We start from the raw sequence: 18,675 nt of genomic DNA, 5'->3' as shown, positions 1-18,675 counted from the left end.
ACTGCTGTGTATCTATATGACCCTGTCCACTCATGTAGAACTGATGTGATGGAAAGCTCCGGAACAACCACTAAATGGACCTTGAGTTGAGAATATTTTGTCACCTGCTGTTTTCAAGGTCGAGGATTAACTTGGAAACTCAACTTTACCCTCTTTCTCTGTTTGGAATCACCCAGTCTTTGCCACGTTGTGCACAATATTTACTTTCTGCTATTTTTGCACTACATCGTGTTCTCAGATGGACTCAGTCTACGCGTGTGCACTACTAAATGTATATCTATGTTATGTGACTCAGTACCTGTTGGTTATTGCACAAAATGAATATTAATAATAATGATAATTATTATTATTATTATTATTAGCAATTTACTGCTCAGCAGAGGGTAAACAGCTGAGTGTCTTTTATGGTTCTATTAAGTTTTGGAAACTCTACTGCTAAACTCAGGACTGGATCAATAAAGTAAAGTGCTTCAACTCTAACTAACTTTACTATGTGTTTAGTTAAAGTAATAAATGTAACTGAAAGTTTATTATCGAGGCTGACCCCTGAGAACTACCGTTGCTCGGCAACTGATCAAACAAGCATCTCCCCCAGCAGCCAATTAGATGGCTGCCTGGTGGTTTAAAGGTCTCTCTCTCATACACACACACACACACACACACACACACACACAGATCCTGACAAACACACCTGACTGAAAGGTGATGTCATACTGAAGAGGGTGATGGGAGATGTATTCTTCTCTTCCATCCTCAGCAGGTATTATTTGCTTCTCTGGACAGAAATAGCTTCATTAATCACCTTAGTCTGCCCTGGAAACAAACAAACACACACACACACACACACACGCAGACACGCAGACACACAGACAGACACACACTCACACACACACACATACACACAGTACACCCCAGTTACTCAGCAGCACATATATCTTCTATAAAAATATTCTGTCAGTGTTTAAATTTCCGTAACGTTGTTATATAATAGACGATGCATAGATTTCATGGGCACGAATACTTTGGTTCAGACCTTTTCCATCTTGTCCCTCTTTGGAAGCCAATCAATCAATCAATCAATCAATCAATCAATCAATCAATCAATCCTCACCCCTACAACACCTACATTGACTGCAATAAAAATACATGACGGGGGAAACTATACAGAAGCAACTAAGGCCACATGGATTTAAATCTTAAAAGCAGCTTAACAGATAATTATGAGCTCACTACCAAATATGTTGAATATCACTGGATTTATAACACTGAAAGCTTTTACTCTGAAGACCGTCTGTCTGAATTTATGTGGATTAAATGAAATTTCCCGAAGGTCATTTCAAGTTTTATCTACCATTCACGAATTCTCACAAAAAAAAAATATCATTTTTTTTGATATTCATCACCTATGATTTATGTTTTATTGTTGTTTTACTTGTGCAAATAAAAAAAAATCTATGAAAGAAATTTGACATTTTGACATCAAACAGCAGCTTTAAACTCTCATCATTACCGTCGGTCTTCAACGTGTGTCAAAATAAAATAAACTTTATGCTCAGGGCTGGAATTTAATATATAGATATGTGTATCTGATCATTTATCTTTCACAACATGAATGATCAGCTTGGTTAAAAGGGCGATTATGATTGGTCTGTCAGCAGACAGCTGAAGCGAGCCGATTGGCTGTGCGGGAGGAAAACAAGGAAGCTGACAGCAGCGACTCAGCAGGCTGAAGCTGCTCTGCGGATCTGGATCCATCAACATTTTAAAACGGTTCAAATTATTTCCCTGAGAGAGTTTGTTGTCGATTCAGGCCGAGGAGCTTTGATACGAATAAACACTGCCGGTGGCAGAGGCAGGTGGGTGGGGAAAGACGGTTTAAAATGCGGTTTTAAGCGGGAGTTAGCCTGTTAGCTGCGGTCCGTTATTGCATTGATTTCAAGCCGTGAAGCAGCAGCTGCCGTTTACCGTCAATATATCACGGTCACAATCCCGGGACAAACCCAGAATAACGTGAGAAACAGTGAATTTACTACTCAGATAAGTCTGTGTTCTCAAGGAGCCCCAGTGTTTCCATTATCCACGTTTGTTTGGGAAGCTGCGTAAATATAAATGAAGTCTGGTTAAAGGTTTCAGATAGAAGTTTATCAGCTGTGCGGAGCTGGAAATAAGCTGCACAGAAGTAAATATGTTCAGGCGATGCTACTAACGATTGTTATTACATTTTAAGTTGTTCCAAAATTTTTTCTATAAATTATTTCTCGACATGAAGGTCTAAATTAGAGTTGATATTATATTTAATGAATTAATCTGCCATTAGCTCAAAAACAATGTTAGAAAAAAGTGAAAAATGCCCGTGACAGTTTCCAATGTAGCAGTACCCCAATGTTAAGTCATCAAACTGCTGGTTTTACTCACTGAGTCGGATACTCAGTTAACAGGGACATAAAGCAAAGACACATTTTCCCATCTGAGAAGCTTTAAACCAAATTTTTAGGCCTTTTTGCATGAAAATGTCAGAAATGATCGAGTATTATAAAGTAAAATTGCATGAACTGTCTTTGCCATATTAACTCTAAGCTTTTACATGTTTGAGTTTGACGCGTCAGTGTGTTTCCTGACAGTTTTCCTCTCTGTCCAGCCTCTGTAAAAGCAGCCATGTCCATCATCATACAGATTCGTGGTGAGGTTGGCGGCGGCGTCGCGGCTCACCTGCAGTGCCCCCAATGTGGCAGTTTCTCCAAGAGCCACGCCCAGCAGCTTTCCCACATGGCGGCCTCCCACCCCGCCTGCCTGGACGGCGTGGCGGTGGGTCGCCTTGGCAACATCCTGATGTATCAGAGCACTGCCCGGCTGTTCCACTGCTCAGACTGCTTCTACACCAGCCGGGACTTCACCAAGCTGTACAAGCACATCATCTCCAAACACTGCATGGACGAGAGGGAGGGGGGAGGTGGAGGGGGGACGGGAGGAGGAGGAGCGGGAGGAGGAGGAGAGGCAGGGGATGATGGGAGTGACGGAGGAGAGAAGGAGAAGACGGGAGAGGAAGGTGAGGAGGAGGAAGGGGGGAAGGATGTTCTGAAAAGAAAGAGGAGCAGTGAGGCTGAGGAGGACGACGAAGGGGAGGGAAATGATGACGGTGGCGCCCCTCAGAGGCCAGAGTCGGTCAAACCCGACGGAGAAGGAGACGAAAGTGTTCTGCTGTTTGACGGCGCCAGTTACCGCTGCCTCATCTGCGGCTGGAAGAACAAGCTGAAAGCTCTGGGCGTCAACCACGTGGTGAGGAAACACGACATCCCCAAAGCCTACGCCGCCCAGGCCGTCAGACGAGACGCCGCCACGCCCAAACAGACGCAGAGCAGCGGGCCGGAGGAGGAGGAGGTGGCCGGGCTGAGCGGAGAGCTGCTGAAGGAGGAGATGGAGGCCACGGCCAAGGTGGTCCGCTTCATCTCCAACCGCTTCGTCTGCCTCATCTGTGGCTGGAAGACCAAACTCAAAGGTACCTGCTCCGTTTCTACTGTAGTACTGGTTCTGTTTGTGGAGCGCAGTGCATCAGCAACCAAATGTTCTCCAGTTCATCATATTCTTTCGCTCAAACTTGTCCAAACCTCCTCAGAAGGTGGCATCTTTGAGTCACTTCCTAAACATGAAGCATGTGAAATGCTTCAGCTTGAAAAACCCAAACAGCTTTTGGCCTCGATGAAGCCTCGGAACAGGTTTGTGTCAACATCGGTACTTTGTTTTGCAAAAAGTCATTGTTTCCATTAAAGCTGCCCTGTGGAGTTTTCTTGTAAATAAACACAAGTTCTGTTTACTTTCGGTGTTTCTCACCACGAGTCATTGTGTGGATCCACGAGATCTAACAAATGTGTATTTCCTTCTTCACAAAACATAAGACTGTCGTCTTCTTCGCTGCCTTTGCTGGAGGAGGAGGAGGAGGAGGAGGAGGAGGAGGAGGAGGAGGAGGAGGAGGAGGAGGAGGAGGAGGAGGAGGAGGAGGAGGAGGAGGAGGAGGAGGAGGAGGAGGAGGAGGAGGAGGAGGAGGAGGAGGAGGAGGAGGAGGAGGAGGAGGAGGAGGAGGAGGAGGAGGAGGAGGAGGAGGAGGAGGAGGAGGAGGAGGAGGAGGAGGAGGAGGAGGAGGAGGAGGAGGAGGAGGAGGAGGAGGAGGAGGAGGAGGAGGAGGAGGAGGAGGAGGAGGAGGAGGAGGAGGAGGAGGAGGAGGAGGAGGAGGAGGAGGAGGAGGAGGAGGAGGAGGAGGAGGAGGAGGAGGAGGAGGAGGAGGAGGAGGAGGAGGAGGAGGAGGAGGAGGAGGAGGAGGAGGAGGAGGAGGAGGAGGAGGAGGAGGAGGAGGAGGAGGAGGAGGAGGAGGAGGAGGAGGAGGAGGAGGAGGAGGAGGAGGAGGATGTGGAGGATGAGGAGGAGGAGGAGGAGGAGGAGGAGGAGGAGGAGGAGGAGGAGGAGGAGGAGGAGGAGGAGGAGGAGGAGGAGGAGGAGGAGGAGGAGGAGGAGGAGGAGGAGGAGGAGGAGGAGGAGGAGGAGGAGGAGGAGGAGGAGGAGGAGGAGGAGGAGGAGGAGGAGGAGGAGGAGGAGGAGGAGGAGGAGGAGGAGGAGGAGGAGGAGGAGGAGGAGGAGGAGGAGGAGGAGGAGGAGGAGGAGGAGGAGGAGGAGGAGGAGGAGGAGGAGGAGGAGGAGGAGGAGGAGGAGGAGGAGGAGGAGGAGGAGGAGGAGGAGGAGGAGGAGGAGGAGGAGGAGGAGGAGGAGGAGGAGGAGGAGGAGGAGGAGGAGGAGGAGGAGGAGGAGGAGGAGGAGGAGGAGGAGGAGGAGGAGGAGGAGGAGGAGGAGGAGGAGGAGGAGGAGGAGGAGGAGGAGGAGGAGGAGGAGGAGGAGGAGGAGGAGGAGGAGGAGGAGGAGGAGGAGGAGGAGGAGGAGGAGGAGGAGGAGGAGGAGGAGGAGGAGGAGGAGGAGGAGGAGGAGGAGGAGGAGGAGGAGGAGGAGGAGGAGGAGGAGGAGGAGGAGGAGGAGGAGGAGGAGGAGGAGGAGGAGGAGGAGGAGGAGGAGGAGGAGGAGGAGGAGGAGGAGGAGGAGGAGGAGGAGGAGGAGGAGGAGGAGGAGGAGGAGGAGGAGGAGGAGGAGGAGGAGGAGGAGGAGGAGGAGGAGGAGGAGGAGGAGGAGGAGGAGGAGGAGGAGGAGGAGGAGGAGGAGGAGGAGGAGGAGGAGGAGGAGGAGGAGGAGGAGGAGGAGGAGGAGGAGGAGGAGGAGGAGGAGGAGGAGGAGGAGGAGGAGTAGGAGGAGGAGGAGGAGGAGGAGGAGGAGGAGGAGGAGGAGGAGGAGGAGGAGGAGGAGGAGGAGGAGGAGGAGGAGGAGGAGGAGGAGGAGGAGGAGGAGGAGGAGGAGGAGGAGGAGGAGGAGGAGGAGGAGGAGGAGGAGGAGGAGGAGGAGGAGGAGGAGGAGGAGGAGGAGGAGGAGGAGGAGGAGGAGGAGGAGGAGGAGGAGGAGGAGGAGGAGGAGGAGGAGGAGGAGGAGGAGGAGGAGGAGGAGGAGGAGGAGGAGGAGGAGGAGGAGGAGGAGGAGGAGGAGGAGGAGGAGGAGGAGGAGGAGGAGGAGGAGGAGGAGGAGGAGGAGGAGGAGGAGGAGGAGGAGGAGGAGGAGGAGGAGGAGGAGGAGGAGGAGGGGGCAGGAGGGGGAGGAGGAGGAGGAGGAGGAGGAGGAGGAGGAGTGGGAGGAGGAGGAGGAGGAGGAGGAGGAGGAGGAGGAGGAGGAGGGGGGGAGGGGGAGGAGAATGAGGAGGAGGAGGAAGGAGAGGGAGAGGAGAGGAAGGAGATGAGAGGGGGGAGGAAACGACGGAAAACAGGGAGGGTGATAGATGAAGAGGATGAGGAGGATGAATGAATGAGTGGACGGGGAAGAAGGAGAAATGTGGGGGGTGGCTATATTCTCCATGGGGTGGTCCTGGTCCGGTAGAGGGACTCTTGTCAGAATCTGGTTTTGAAGCCTGATGTGTTTTAGTGTATATATTGATGCTCATTTGTTGTAAAGATGTGTTTTATCAAACTGCTTTAATTTTTTCTGTGTCGAGTCATTAACAGACAGAAAAGCTCCTTTAAGGTCGTGTTATTCCATCGCAGGAGAACCGTGACCTGTGACACTTAAAATGCCTTCTTATTCCCTGAAGCCCCAGTGAACGTATTCTAATGTTTGTTTGTCTCAGCAGCAGTCAAACAAACTATCGTGTTGAGAAGCTGGTACCAGTTCATTTTGGCTGTAGAGTGCTGAGGTGACTCTACATGTGTACATGTTATGTGTGCTGCTAAATAATACAGGCGAGTTATCTGGGTTAAAAGTGTGGTGGCAAAATGAATACACACGGTGTCTTTCCTGGCCTAAAAATACATCTCATCTAAAGCGGTAGATAATTTGATCCAGCTGAGTCAAATGATCCTCCTCAGTGTTTTCAAATCACAACTTTTTAAAAAGCCTCGTATCACCAACTCCCCTTTCAACTGCACTCCATGTTTAAATATGTGCAACTGTTGAAATGCACCCAAAAAGACATGAGTGAATCTCTCAAATATCAGCAAACTCAAATAAGTCAAACAGAAATTGTGCTGAATGCAGAAGTTATTATCTGATCAAAGATTGATTTATTACTGATAAACCTGCTGCAAAGCTGCATCTTCTACCCAGAAGTTGGTGTCCTGCACAGGATCAATCATAAAAAGTATCCGGAACAAAAATGTGTCAATTTGTGTGAATTTGCGTCCAGTCAGGACTGATTTTCTTCTGAGATGTCTGATGAAAACGGGTCCATCACAGGAGAGAAGAAGAGAGTGAAGCAGAATAAAAGAGGAGGCGAGGGTTTACATTCCACTCACAGCTCCATTTGTTTACGTCGCGTACTATTGTGATTCCCGGTGATACTAATGAAAACTGATTTACAGTTAGAAAAGGCTGCATTTAACTACACTGTGTTTTCTTGTTGAGTTCAGTGGATGTTTCGGTTTGATGTCTGGTTGTTTGCACAGAAATGTTTGATTCTGCCACAATAAATAATGAATAAAGGTCATTATTTAAATAATTTGGCTGTGTATATGCTCTGACTATTAACAATGTCCTGTTTAGGGGGCTGCTTTTTCAATGGGGGGAAAGGGCTTTTTTTAAAAGGCCCTGAAAGCCAACAGTCTGGGTTATTTTACGATACATTTTCTGCATTTTGTTTGAGCTTTCCTAAAAAGTCCATTTAGATTTCTTTAAAGTCATAGTTACTTAACGTTGCAGATCTGAACCCGTTTTTGGCTTTGCAACCATGTGTTGAAAAAGGGTTCCCGTCTGGAGCTTTAAGCATCAACAAGGACACCTGCTGGTCAAAATAATTTACCAGTTTAATTTGGGGTTAAGACCATCGTGATGGACCAATTAACTTCGGTAAATTAAACTGCTGACCTGATAAATACCTACAAATGAGATAACATCATCTTCCACTGAGCCTTATTGACGTGGCAAACGCACATAGGTGTGAGCAAAAATGCTGATTCTTAATGTCAGAATTAGTGTGTGTTACTGCATAATCTAGACTCAAAGGTTCAAACTCAACTGCATGTCAGGATCTTCATTAGTGAATGGAGGTGGCTCAGGTGTGTATCAGGGTTTAAAACCAATTCTGAGGCGTATTTTTAATCTGTTACATCTGATTTGTCTCTTTGGGTTTAGCAAATACAAACCAGGGAAACATTTCCTGAACAAAATGTGTGTGGTTTCTGGCCCGATGCCAATTGACATGATTTCATAATCTATAATCCATCTTTTGAGTGAATGGAGGCTTTGTACACATTATCTGTTTTGGCATCATTAAAACTGTAGAAGATTTTTATCTAAAATTTGTGTTTTTCAGTGAATTCTAATTAAATATGCAAATGTTATGAATGTAAATGTAGCAGAGATGTTTGGTGAGTTCTAGGTGAAGAGTAATAAGTGTGAAAGTGAGACTGGAGAATCGGCTCAGCACAGAGACCACAGAGGAAAAAATAAGATTTATTCACTGTCAGGTTTCTTCAAATAAAAAAGGCTTTTCTTGTCGTCGTTGGCAAAGTAAATCCAGTATCAGAGATGATCAGGACCTCAGACGGAACTTCATTCCTTACCTTGGAAACTCTTAGATTAATCAATCCAAAAACTCAGTGGTCCACTACCTGGCTTTTTCCACAGCTTTCAACCATAAAACAAGGTCTTTGTTGATGGATGGAGGGATTGGATTGGATTCGTGTGATAATAATAATTCATGATATGTTTTATTTACAGATGGAAAGTCACCCCAGGTAATTATGTTTATACCTCTTACCTCTTTTTTAAGTTAAAATGTGATCTATAAATAAACTGACTCTGATTGAAGTTATGCATGAATATTCACGCTTTACATTTAAGACAATTGAGTAACCTCCATCCGCTGATGAAGACTGGGAATATGGCTGAAAGCTTGGGATCTACTGAGAGTCTTTATCACAGCTGAACATAACATTTGAGAGTGGGAAAGTGTCTGCGTCCGTCTGGATTCACCCGATTCCCGTGGCGGCGATGACAGCGACAGCGTGACGATGTGACAGTACACAGTGAGTCTGCAGCGATGAGCATTTATTTATTTAGCCAAAACATACAAAAACAAACCCACCGATCACATCAGAGAGTGAGGACACGTCCTCACGAGGAGAGCCCGCTTCCAAAAGAAAAAAGCTTTATGTGATGAACTCGAGTTTAAGAAAAACAACGTGAAGCACCGAGCACAAAACATGACCTGGAAACACTTGGGCAGCCGCCTCCTCTTCCTCTGACCAAATGAAAACCCCAGTTTATTTCTGATATTCACACTCTGCCTGTCATTCCAAAAAAAAAGAAGCTCTGCAGGAATGAAGATTATACATGATTCTTGATTAATACAGGAACATAAAGAAAACCACCACCTTTAGCTACTTTTTCCACTGCAGGAACTTCGAGTAACATGCAGGCATTTCCAGTTTTCAGCTTCACAACACAACATCAGTAAGCCACCACTTTACTCCAGCATCTGTATCCAACAGAACATCAGCCCTTTAACACGAGGCTGCAGCCAGCTCGGAGATGTAGACTTAACATGGCTAAAAAACCCCAAAACAAACCAAAAAAAAATACATCAAATCGTTTTTTCTAATTGAAGAAAAATGCAGAAGAGGAGAAGATCATATTGGAGCACTGAGGTTCAGACTGTATGTAGCCTGAAAGTCAAAACTAAGCTCAGCGCCAAACGGCACACAACAGTGTGTGTGTGTGTGTGTGTGAATTCAATGTCTCGTTGTGATCTTATGTTCTTATGTTTAAACTCTCTGTACAGTCTGTCTGAAGCTGTTTGCCCTGTGGTCCTGCAGGGGGCGCTCTTAAAAGTCACTATTATCTTGACCTGTTTCTTAACTATTGATCTATTAGCAAACTAAGCTTATCAATAAAAATGGAGGAGGACAGTGGCGTGCAAAGCTGTACTGATCAGATAATCACGACTGCAGCATTTAGTATTCTACGAGTAATACTAAATGTAAATGACCAACAAGGAGCCAGACCACACAACCACAACAAATCTGAGGCCTCACCTGCTGCTGCAGCCCAGGTGAGGCAGCGGAGGCCCCCGAAACCAGAGGAGCAACGTCACCTGCACACTTTTCACCACAGTAATAAGTAAAAATGCCAAACAAATGTGATCATTTGTCATATCATAGCTTTTCTTTGTCATATCTGAATGTAAATTGAGTCTTTGGGAGTTTTGGACTGTTGATCAAATAGGGCAAGCAATTTCAATACATCATTTTTAAATTAAAGCAGGCCCCTTCTATAGACAAACCGATTCATGGAGAAAATTCATCGGCAATTGAATCAAAAATGAAAACATTCGTTAGCAGCAGCCCTAAACTTGACTCCCCCCAGTGCAAAACAGACGCAGTCAGTCCCACTGTGCAGTAAATATCAAGCGACAGCCAGCGAGAAAGTGCCAAATATCTGAAACGTCCCGCTTGTACAATACAGGAGAAACACAGGAGGAACCCGTGTGACGGATCGTTGGGTTCCCGCAGTGGAAAAGAGCCATGTGATTGTCTCTAGAACCCCGGAGGAGCCCCGGCACCTCGAGAGCCACAGCAAATCTCTAACTCCACGAAAAAATATCAGATACACATTTTCATTAGAAGCTTTTCACAAAAAACTGCAGCTCACTCCCGATGGGTGCTTCGGTCGACACAAATCTGCTTCTTCTACCTCTAAACTGGGAGTCGCAGCAACCGGCGATGGTCGTTGCTTCTCCTGCCGTGTTTAAGAAAAACTAAATCAGCACCACAAATAACAGCGATAATCCTTTAAGCCAAGGAGACGACAACGACCGCATTGTCCCGTCCTTCTTGTCTGAGCTTATCCGACAGTTTCATATCATAATGAGAAAAGTTTAAACAGAAGAAGAAAACTGAAAAACTGCACCTCATTTGCTTTTTTTTGTTTGTCGACGCAATTCTGTCCCACGTATGGCTCTGGTTGGTACCACCTGTCCGAGAATCCCCTGCTGTCTGTCCACCATTCAGGTCATCGAAGAGGTTTCACTGTCTTCAATCAGACCTGAATAACTGACAGTCCATCAACACTGTAGTGAGGGTGGTGGCGGGGAGGTCAAAGGTCAGATGTGTCGGGGGCACCACGCTCCCTCCAACGCGGCCACGTTGATTCCTCTCAGGTCGCCAAAGTCGTCGCCGTCTCCGTCGCAGTACTCGCCGTCGTCGTCGTGGTCGTCGAGGCGAGGCGTGTAACTGTTCGATGCTTTCTGCTGCAGATATTAGACACCACCGGGAATAAAAAAAGAAAAGAACATCAGTAAAAATACAGTCAAATCTCGACGCTGAATGTAGCAGTATATGCTGGTTATACCGTTCGGACCACTGGCTCTCTGAAGGGGGGGCAGACCATGTGGAACCGAGGGATGGCCACGTGGAAAACTTCTTCTTTACTTGCTACAAGAGGAACAAACATCAGACCAACAAAACATCGTGTGTCGTTTTGCTTTCAGCTGCTTCACAGCGAACCCCCTGCAACCCCCTAATGCCAACCTGCGACTTGGTAAAAGCTGGTCTAAACTTGTTTTCTGGGGCATTTAGTGATACAAAGTCCGATAATCCAAATCCAAGACAGGTGTTTCAAAGTATCTTAGATCTCAAGCTGTGACTTATTTTGCTGTAGTTGAACGTCTCACGTTTGCGTTGCGAACCACCACATCTCCGTGAGACTTAACTCACCATAAACATGGAATAAAGATTCGTCTGGAGAGATTCAAACACGCAACATTAAATTATCAACCAAGCGCTGTTTGGACGATATAAAAGTAGAAAATGTACCTAGTCTGTGGAAGGTGTAGTGACCCTCCATGTACTCTGACGGGGTGGAGAAGGTGGTGCAGCTGGCGTACTCATGGACCTTTCCAGGGGTCATGACCGGAAACTCTCCTGCACAGATACACAGACATGAATTGAGCAGCTGATCTCAGCCAGTCGCGGTGGAGCTGTACAGGTGGTCGGATGGGAGCAGCGTACCGACCACGCCGGGCCCTTGAACTTCCTCCACGTTGCCGTCGGAGGTGGTGATTTTCCAGTAGCGGCTGTCGAGCTGACAGGCAGCTTCGGGCGACGCACTGCTCGACATCTCTATTCTGAAAACCCGTATTCGTTAAAACACTTAAGAATCGTTTAACATGTACGGTTTACACTGTACAGACGGGAAGGTACCTGATGCGGTAGGTGAAGAAGAAGCGCGGCGGATGGACGGAGGAAAGTTCTGGCAGGAAGGAGGTAGAAACAGAGACCGTGATGTCGCCGGTGGTTGCCATGCAACCTTTATCGTGCACATACCTGCAGACACAAGTACACAGGAGTCAAATGTCCATCCAAATGTAGTGCACATTTTAACCTGGACTGCAGCTATTCACGTCCAATACGAAGAAAATGTGCAACACATCTACTATATCTACTGAAACAGAAGTATGACCACCTGTTTGCAAAGTTGGATTCATGAATATAAATATACATAAGTACTGCATCCTGCTACAGTTGATTTAAGATCCAAAAGATGTAATTAGGCACAAGAATTTAAATATCAGGGAACTAGGATTTGAACGCAGATGAGTAAACCTGGTATTTGTCAGCTTTGGGCACGTTCAAAAACTCTTAGTGGGTTGTGATTGGAAGGTTTATCAATTATAAAAATACCAAACAAACGTGACAGCGGGTAAAATGTTGTGCCATCTCAGCTTTAACAGACAGTCTGGCTGTGTGGAGCAGGCAGTGTTTTATTTAACCATAAATGTCAAAGAATGTCCAGTATAAATAACCTCTGTACATATCTGAATCCTGTATACTTCAAATGAACCATTTTATGTGTGTGTGTTACCTGAAGATCTGGTCTCTAATGATTGGATATTCTCCTGTGACGACGTTGTGGACGTAAGTGGTGAACCACTCCAGGAAACTGGAACCTGAACACACACAAACATACACAAGCTCAATATTTGGAAAAAAAAAAAGACTCCTACATGCAAATGTACAGTTTATGTTGCACAATGAGTAATTAATAGGTCACACAAAAAATGGGGCGTGCTTCATTTATGGTTGAATGAAAGTAGTTATTGTTGGAAAAAAAAAAACAATCAGCGTGTAATTTCTGTTCATATTTTTACATTGACATTAGTCGTGCATGAACTAAATTCACTAATCTACAGCAGATTTATGAAAAATTATGTAAAAGTTTTTATGCAACTTAAACTCCAGACTTTGTCAGGGGTCCAGTCTTGTTTTCTGGAGGGCTGGATTTGGCCTCCGGGCCACTATTTGTCTACCAGTGGTTTAGAAAAGAACAGGTCTGATTAGTTTTGCATCTATTTGATCATAAACCAAAGTATTGCACCAATTCAAATGTTGACCTGATGGTGGCGCTAGATCAGGGGCTAAGTCTGACACTGAACTACAATTACTACAATACTTCGGGGGATGTAAATAGTAAGATCATTCCATTCAGTCAAACCGTCCCGTTAAAAGCTGCCGAACCAGCGGTGATAAGCTCCTGTTCTCAGTGTAGCCGTGGACGTTCAGACAACTGTCACCGGATCACTGCGATACCGAAGGAAACTTAAAAACGGGAAGATTCTGAATGAAGTTCTGCAGCCTCTTTTTCTCTGCTTTCTAAGGAGGTTTGTAGTCGTTCATTCTGGATGAATATCAGATGATGATATCCTTAGGAAGCGTAAGTCACACTGAAATTAAAAATGTGCCTTTCATGTCTGTCAACTGCCTACTGTGTTGTGAGCAGACAGTGGGCATATCAGCTGACAAACTACTTGTTTTCAGAACACCTGCGCATACACCTGTCCCTTTCATGTGGAGTGCTGAGCTCACGGAGGAGACGAATGGACCAACCTGTGATGAACATGTCGATGGCCGAAGGGTCCTGAGCCGTCTGATCCTAGAAGACAGAAAAATAAAGGGTGACAGAGAGAAAGGGGAAATTGGACTGGGTTGGTCTAAATCTGTTTTTTAAACTAGAGTTTATGTCACTGTCATTCTATAGCAGTTATATAGAAACTGAAACAATTTCCTCGAGATTGAAGACATTAAAGGTTTTTCTGTGGTATCAGTATTATCGACCTATATTCTAAAACAAGACTGCAGATAATTTATGATAACTGGGTGTTGATTCTAATTCTCTGATGTTTTCATTTCGTATTAGGCAGATTATATGGTAATATCACTGGTAGACCAACTCTGCTGCGGACTACATCATAGCATGAAAGGTGCTATACAAATAAAGTTATTTTATTACCATTACTTACAACAGATGTGTGATAGTGTAAACGAAGTTTGGAGAAGACGTCTGTGTTCAGCACATCAACACACAAACATCCTGCAGGTATTTTTGCTTGTCAATTTTTGGTGAGAAATCCAAGGAAACACCAGGATTTTCATTCACAACATTTAACCCTAATCTGAACTTTACAGATTCCACATGTCAAAGGTCACCACAGTAGAACCTGAAGCAGATTTATTTGGCCCAGACTGAATCCACAGAACCTTTTTTGTCTTATGTTTCGGTCTCAAGTGTTCAAGCTTTTTTGGACGGGGAGACAGGACGGGGAGACAGGAAGGTTACGGACGGGGCAGGGGTAGAAGCTCTCGAACATCCTGCGTCCCTCCGCGGGCTCCAGAGCCATGTACTGGCTGAGTCCAGTGTGGAAGCAGAAGGTGAGCGGGAGGCAGCGTCTCATCCCCTTCCTCTGCTGGAAACCTCCGGCCGCCGTCTCCACGTCCAGCAGGACCTCGGACCGGTAGTGGTTGGACAGGGACATGCTGCCCATCAGCCTGAGGACACACACACAGACAGCTGGTGGTGAGAAAGGGAGACGACTAGCGTCAGAGGGGCTCTGTGAGACAGACACTGACCCTGGGATGACCAGTTTCTGCCCGTTGTGGATGCGGTACGAGCAGCGGTAGTCGTCTGGAAGTCTGCAGCCAATCTGAGCCTCGATGTCGTGAAGCTCCACCTCTGTGGCACCCTCTGAAGAAGAAGGCAAACAAAGAAGAACGTTATGGAAGAACATGGTGATCTTTATTCATACGACAGCTTTTCTAAAGGCACAAAGGAACTGAGAGCAAGAAAAGAGAATATGAAAGGCTCTCATCAATATAATAAAAACAAATCTGTGACCAGAGGTGTAACAGTTTGCATGTGAGCAAGTTCATCACAATGTACAACAGTTATCACAGTTATATGAATTCATCTGCTGGTTGTTTTTTCAATTAATCGTTTTGTGTGTAGCACCCCAGAAAATAGTTTTTAAAAAAAGCGGTAAATCCTCACATTTGAGAAGCTGGAAAAGCCTCAAAAGTTGCTGGTTAATATTCTGTCGCTCAACTAAGTGATTGAAGCATGTTTGTATACTGCTTTTAAATGCCAAGAAGAGGACTTAAAGTGAAGTGTTGCCTGTCTGTTGTGTAATATAGTCAAAAAGTGAAAGGCATCTTATTTATGAGTATATCATTAGCTGATACAGAGTCGTTGTTACAGGTCTCATATTTATGCTTTCAATAATCATTATCAGCAGGTGTCGCTGGTCATTACTGTGTTAAACAAAAAGCGTTAAGTCATGTATCTTTCGCCTTATTACATTACATCATTGTTAAATACTCAGACTGATGTTTGGGTTGTGTTTTTAGACCCAGAGTGATATGCACTGTTGTGGTCGCATCACCTTTGAGCGATGCGATCATGCGTGGACACCTCTGCTGCAGGAAGCTCTTCAGCTGCTCCCAGGCTCTCTTCAGCACCGGGTAGTGCTGGATGTAGCGGCCCAGGTCTCTGTAGTACTGTTTGAACAGACAGTACCAGGACACGCCGCTCTGCAGCCGGTCAGCACTGCACGCGCACACGCGCACACACACACACACACACGAACTCATGACTTTTTAAACTGCAGACTGACAGCAACCAGGTGAAACTTATCACTCAGTCAAGCGTGTTTCTTAATCGATGGTTCCATCCACTCAACTCAACAGATTTCCTGCTACTCTCCGGTTTATATCATTGTAAACTGAATTTCCTGGGTCCTGGGAGCTCGTCTTACTTTTCTCTATTTTCTGACACTTTAAAGAACAAATGATTGATTGAAGCATCAGCTGTGAAAATAATTATTAGTTGAAGGCCTTGTCTGGACTACATCACAAATAAATTAAGCAGAATTCCCACAACAACATTCTTTTAAAATGATTTGAGGGTATCATGTGTGCTTCAAGTTAAACTGCAGGTTTTCTACAGTGTGTTATAGGGAAGGCAAACCACCTCAGCTGAACACTTTCCTGCAGAAACCTCTACATTTGGTGATATAAAATTGATATTATTGATGATTTTATTGATGATGAGGTTGACGGTACTTACTCTGTCAGCAGCCAGTGTTTAGAGCAGAGAGATTTCCACAGCGGGTTGTGTTTGGAGAGTTCATTCAACCTCCTGCTCACGTAACTACAACTGCAGAGGAAAGAAAGGCAGACACAGAGAGTTATTTATTTCAAAATGTAAAGGTAAACCATGCGAGTTATTGACGGCTTATTGATTTGACTCGAACGATAGCTTTAAAAATTATCAAGCCTGAGCTACAAAACAGAGGAAGCAAGCTGATTTTTTTATATTAAGAATAAAACTGACTCCATATTAATCAAGAAGTTTTCAGCTTCTTTACTACTCAGTACTGACTTTTGCACATGACACAATTACTGTTTAATCTTTTTTTTTTTTTTATGTCCTTGCGATAAAAACTAAATCAACATACAACATCGATATGTAATTTTCCCAAACTTTTGCGACCAACTGTGGACTTCAGCTGGATCAATATATCATGTTTGAGTCACTTTAGATATTTAGATTCTTATTCATCAACAGTCTGTAGAGCCTACAACACCCTCTGTCCTTAGACCCTCGAATCACATTAAGGACAAAGTCCCCAAAACTAACTTTAACAGGACAAAACAAAGGAAGAAACCTCAGTCCACAGTATGGACAATCAGGATGACAAAATTATAGATTGTAAACATTTATGGAGAATATGATCCTGGAGGATGTCAAGCAACTTTCAGGTCAAACAGATAGGACCTGACTCTGAACCTCCTCTCCAAGTACATAGCCAGAGTCATAAAGAACTGTCTTCAGAGACAATGAGGACAAGGAGTCCTGCAGCAGATGGTCTGGCCCTAAAGGAGCCTTGATCTCAGCATCAAAGAAAGAGACAGGAGACACTGAGGAACAGTGGCAAGTTCTCCAAGATGCTGGAACCACTCACCTGCCAAGAACCTGAAAAACTGTGTGCAGGTGTACCAAGGAGAACTGCTGCTGGTTTAAGGGCAAAGGAGGGTCACAGCAAATAGTGATCTGATTTAGTTTTTTTCTCTTTACTGCACTTTGTCTTATTTCACTCTCCGTAACATTCACTTGTCCTCTCTCTGGTGTGATAGCCGCAGTTTTGGATGAAGTACTCAGATCCTTTAGTTAAGTAAAAGCACTGAAAATGTTACTGCATCAGTAATAATCAGTAATGTGGAAAAGCCATTTTACTGTTCCAGCTGAATGTGTGGAGCTAATTTTTAACTATTTGATAATGATTTTTTTCCTCAATTAATCCATTTATTGTTTGGTTTTTTAAGAATTCAGAGAAACATTCACAAAGCATCCAACAAAGAGTCAGTGATAAAAAATGAATTATAATCATTTCAATACTTAAAAGGAGGAGCTGAAAATCCTCACATCTGAGAAGCTGGAACCATGAAATGATTTCAATGATAATGAAAATAATATTTTCAGCTCTACTTGTTTTTACTGTTGGATCTTTAATAAGAGCTACGTGTGTGTTTTTAAAAAAAATGTAAACTCTTGATTAGTAAATAATTAAAGGCTGTGAGATAAATGAAGAGCAAGAAAGAGTCAAACATTTCCCTCCGAAATGTATTGGAGTATAAGCATAAAATAGCATGAAAAGAAGATACTCGAGTAAAGTAGAAGTACCTCAGATATGTACTTAGTTTCTTCCCATATTAATTGACATAATAACAACAATAACCTTAACGATACACATAAACATAATACAAAAGACCTGTATCTTGTTTCCGTGCGTTTTAAAATTGAATAAGTAATTAAATAGTTATTTTTATTTAACACTTGTGTGTATAAACTGATAATAAACTGTTTCTAACACTTTTTATTTGAATAAAGAACAAAAACAAAAACCAAAAGCTACATGCTAAGCTCGCAAGCTGCTGCTGCAAGGAGTGACCGTGTTTGTAACTGACAGCATTAGCTTTGGTTCACTAACTGACAATATTTTCCCTCAGGATATTAATGGTTCTATTCATATTTATATTCATACTTATATTTACAGGCCGTTTCTGTCGCTGCAGGTTGTTGTTGTTGTTGTTGTTGTTGTTGTTAGCAGCAGCCGTTAGCCTGCTCCGTAACGCAGCGTCTTTACATCAGTATTATTCAAAAACAGTCAAATGTGTTTGTAAGAGACACCGGGTTCTGGTATCGGATACTTACTGGACCAGGTCCCTGAAGCCCAGGAAGGATAAAATGTGCAGTAGCGGGTCTGAAGGCAGCTGATCCACCCGTAACTCTGAGGTAGCTGCCATCGTTAGCGACACTCCTTCTTCTTCTCTTCTCAGGTTTAACGGCAGCTGACCAGACATACCGTTTCCTTACCGCCACCTGCTGAAGGTAGCTCCCCCCTGTCAGGGCCTGTATTTATCAAACTACTCACCTTAAATTTGGACTAGGATGAAAGATGAAAGTAAAAATAGAGATGGACAAAGCAAACAAAACGCAGAGCAAGTAACTTAACTGTTCAAATATAGAATAACTGAATAGCTGAATGTACATACAGTACATGTCTGAGATCCCATGAAAAATACTGTTGTTCTATGTCTATGTTCCTGGAATAATAATGCCTTGTAATATTGTTCTCTAAAACTGATGTTATTACAATAAAGTTAAAATATTTAAACCAGTCCTCGTCCACAAAAAACGTTATGGATGGATTTAAAAAAAAAAAAAAAAAAAAAAGCATTTTCTGCAGGACAAAAACACTGACTATCTTGT

General features: G+C 44.4%; 1 protein-coding gene across 1 annotated transcript; it reads right to left on the bottom strand.

The window, feature by feature from the left end:
- Window positions 1–8,605: 8,605 nt before the first annotated feature.
- Window positions 8,606–18,543, bottom strand: fbxo3 (F-box protein 3). Its single transcript, XM_040142424.1, has 12 exons — window positions 18,118–18,543; window positions 15,970–16,059; window positions 15,287–15,450; window positions 14,478–14,592; window positions 14,192–14,396; window positions 13,458–13,503; window positions 12,436–12,520; window positions 11,775–11,897; window positions 11,583–11,698; window positions 11,388–11,495; window positions 10,924–11,006; window positions 8,606–10,822 (listed from the first exon to the last, which is right to left on the bottom strand). Exons 1-12 carry the CDS (start codon window positions 18,264–18,266, stop codon window positions 10,676–10,678), a joined length of 1,431 nt encoding a protein of 476 aa, XP_039998358.1. The 5' UTR covers window positions 18,267–18,543; the 3' UTR covers window positions 8,606–10,675.
- Window positions 18,544–18,675: the final 132 nt, after the last annotated feature.

This window comes from Xiphias gladius, chromosome 13 (genome assembly GCF_016859285.1).
Source record: "Xiphias gladius isolate SHS-SW01 ecotype Sanya breed wild chromosome 13, ASM1685928v1, whole genome shotgun sequence".
Taxonomy (NCBI): Eukaryota; Metazoa; Chordata; class Actinopteri; order Istiophoriformes; family Xiphiidae; genus Xiphias; species Xiphias gladius.
Note: the sequence above shows the minus strand (reverse complement) of the source record. Positions and strands in the feature narration are given on the sequence as shown.

Excerpts from the sequence above, each read along its gene's own strand:
- fbxo3 (XM_040142424.1), bottom strand. The coding sequence starts at position 18,266 with ATGTCTGGTCAGCTGCCGTTAAACCTGAGAAGAGAAGAAGAAGGAGTG. Across the intron at positions 14,397-14,477 it reads CAGAAACTGGTCATCCCAGG|GCTGATGGGCAGCATGTCCC; the intron begins GTCAGTGTCTGT and ends GTGTGTCCTCAG. Across the intron at positions 13,504-14,191 it reads AGAGCTTCTACCCCTGCCCC|GATCAGACGGCTCAGGACCC; the intron begins GTCCGTAACCTT and ends TCTGTCTTCTAG.